The 2,377-nt window shown below is 38.7% G+C and overlaps 1 protein-coding gene across 1 annotated transcript; it reads right to left on the bottom strand.

Annotated features, from left to right (window-relative positions):
* Positions 1-605: 605 nt before the first annotated feature.
* On the bottom strand, positions 606-2,018 carry LOC138505053 (general transcription factor II-I repeat domain-containing protein 2-like). The gene has a single exon (XM_069625380.1). The coding sequence runs from the start codon at positions 2,016-2,018 to the stop codon at positions 606-608; it is 1,413 nt and encodes a 470-aa protein (XP_069481481.1).
* Between the last annotated feature and the right edge of the window lie 359 nt (positions 2,019-2,377).

Genomic DNA, 2,377 nt, shown 5'->3' with positions numbered 1-2,377 from the left:
TAAAACTTCCCAACTTACTTTAGAGGTGATGAATGTTGTATTAATGGCCCTTGCCAAGCTCTTCGAGACATTAGATAGTAGATTAAACGGGTTTACGGCCAATCTCGATATCATGAAAAACGACCAAAAAACGATGTCAATATCCTTGGATCAATTTCAGGCCTGTTTCAATGAAAAACTCAATAACTTATTTAACCCACAAAAAGAAATAGCTCAGACTCTGGCCCAGAATCAAACTGCAAATATGGGAAACAAAATCACAAAAACAAAACAAAAAAAAATTGCTTGTCAAACTAAGAAAACTATTCCTGAAATTACAGTTATAGTTATATCCTCACCACCTAAGCAAGTAGCACAGCCAGTGTCTTCAGTGCCGTATGTTAAAGGCAGGGGTCCTCAAACTTTTTAAACAGGGGGCCATGTTAACGGTCCCTCAGACCGTTGGAGGGCCGGACTATAGTTAAAAAAAAAAAATATGAACAAATACCTATGCACACTGCATATATCTTATTTTGAAGTGAAGAAACAAAACGGGAATAAATACAATAAATACAATATTTAAAATGAAGAACAAGTAAAGTTAAATCAACAAACTTACCAGTATTTCAATGGGAACTATGGGCCTGCTTTTGGATAACGAGATGGTCAATGTCCGGTTCCATATTTGTCACTGCTAGTCGTAACAAGTGATGCAAGTGTTCATCCGTTAGTCTAGTGCTGGTTGGAGATTTCAGATGTTTCATTCTGGAAAAAGTCTGTTCACAGACATAAGTGCTGCCAAAGATGGTTGCCATTTTGAGTGCATGGTTCCTGAGATGAGGATATGTCTCGGAAGGGAGAGATGCATAGAAACTATGAAGGCTGCTTGACTTGAATGCGTCTTTCAGAGAGTCACAATTCTGCAGTTCAGCCAGTTCCATTTGGTAAATTGTATCCACATTTTCAATGTCAATAGAAAATGGGTTACGGAAAAGCTGTATGTCCTGTTCATGGAGATGAAGCTCTTTAAATCTAAATTGGAACTCCTTTTGCAATTTTTCTAGTGAATCCACACATGTTTTGTTTGGGAATGCAACCAATGGTTTTTCCGCTAACAGATTTTGAGTTGTGGGTAGATGGCAGAAGTTTTCCTCCTTCACTTGTTTGATGAGGAGGCCTAATTTTACTTCAAATGCTTTGACATGTGATTGCATAACACAGATGAGCTTCCCTTTTCCTTGAAGTTGCACATTGAAACTGTTGAGTAGCTCTGTTACATCTGTTAGAAAGGCAAGGTGCCATTTCCATTCTGCATCATTGAGCTCTGGTACTTCTTTGTTTTTTGAAAGAAGAAAAGATGTAATCTGTGGAAGTAAGTCATAGAAACGTTTCAAAACTCTCCCTCGACTCAGCCAACGGACTTCTGTGTGGTACAGAACATCTCCACAGTCAGCATTTAGCTCAGACAGAAATTCCTGAAATTGTCTGTGCTTTAGTGCATGAGCTCTAATGAAGTTAACACAAGATACCACAATTGTCATAACAGAGTCAAACTTCAGTGATTTACTACACAGCGCTTGTTGGTGGATGAGGCAGTGTATGGCTATTGGATGAGAATAATTATGTTTGTCCATCTCTTGGTTAATGCAAGCAATTACTCCTTTCTTAGACCCCACCATGCTAGGAGCACCATCAGTTGTCACACTGGCTAGTTTAGCCCAGTCCAGCTCCAAACCATTCAAAGTTTGGCAAACCTTTTCATAGATATCCTCTCCTGTAGTTGTTCCTTTGATGCTTTGCAGTGCAGCAAGCTCTTCTGTGACTTTGAAATTGTCATTCGTCCCACGAATAAAAATTAAAAGTTGTGCAGAATCACGAACATCATTGCTTTCGTCAAGTGCCAAGGAAAAATAGGAACGTTTTTTTGTCAGGTTTTGCAAATGCTGATACAGATTGTCTCCCATTTCTTCAATCCTCCGTGTAAGTGTAGGTCCTGAAAGACTCACTGTACTAAATAAATCGGCCTTCTCTGGACACATCTCTTTGGCAACAGAAAGAAGGCATTCTTTAACAAATTCTCCCTCCACGAATGGTCTGCCAGTGCGCGCTGTTAGCTTGGCAACTTGAAAACTTGCTCTCAGTGATGAAATATTTAGCTGCTTCTGCTTCACAAAAGTATTTTGCTGAGCTGTCAATGTATTTTTCAGTTTTAATATTTTATCTTTTCTCACTTCTCCGACCAAACAATCATATTTATCTTTATGTTAAGTTTCATAGTGTCGACGCAAATTGTATTCTTTGAACACAGACACTATATTCTGGCATATCAGACACACAGCTCTTTCCTTGTACTGTATGAAAAAGTAATCATAAGTCCCCTGTTCTTTGAATATCCTAC

Source organism: Ambystoma mexicanum, chromosome 11 (genome assembly GCF_040938575.1).
Source record: "Ambystoma mexicanum isolate Mex_15411 chromosome 11, UKY_AmexF1_1, whole genome shotgun sequence".
Classification (NCBI taxonomy): domain Eukaryota; kingdom Metazoa; phylum Chordata; class Amphibia; order Caudata; family Ambystomatidae; genus Ambystoma; species Ambystoma mexicanum.
Note: the sequence above shows the minus strand (reverse complement) of the source record. Positions and strands in the feature narration are given on the sequence as shown.

What these genes read in the sequence shown, in the direction of transcription:
- LOC138505053 (XM_069625380.1), bottom strand. Translation starts at nt 2,018, where the DNA reads ATGTGTCCAGAGAAGGCCGATTTATTTAGTACAGTGAGTCTTTCAGGA.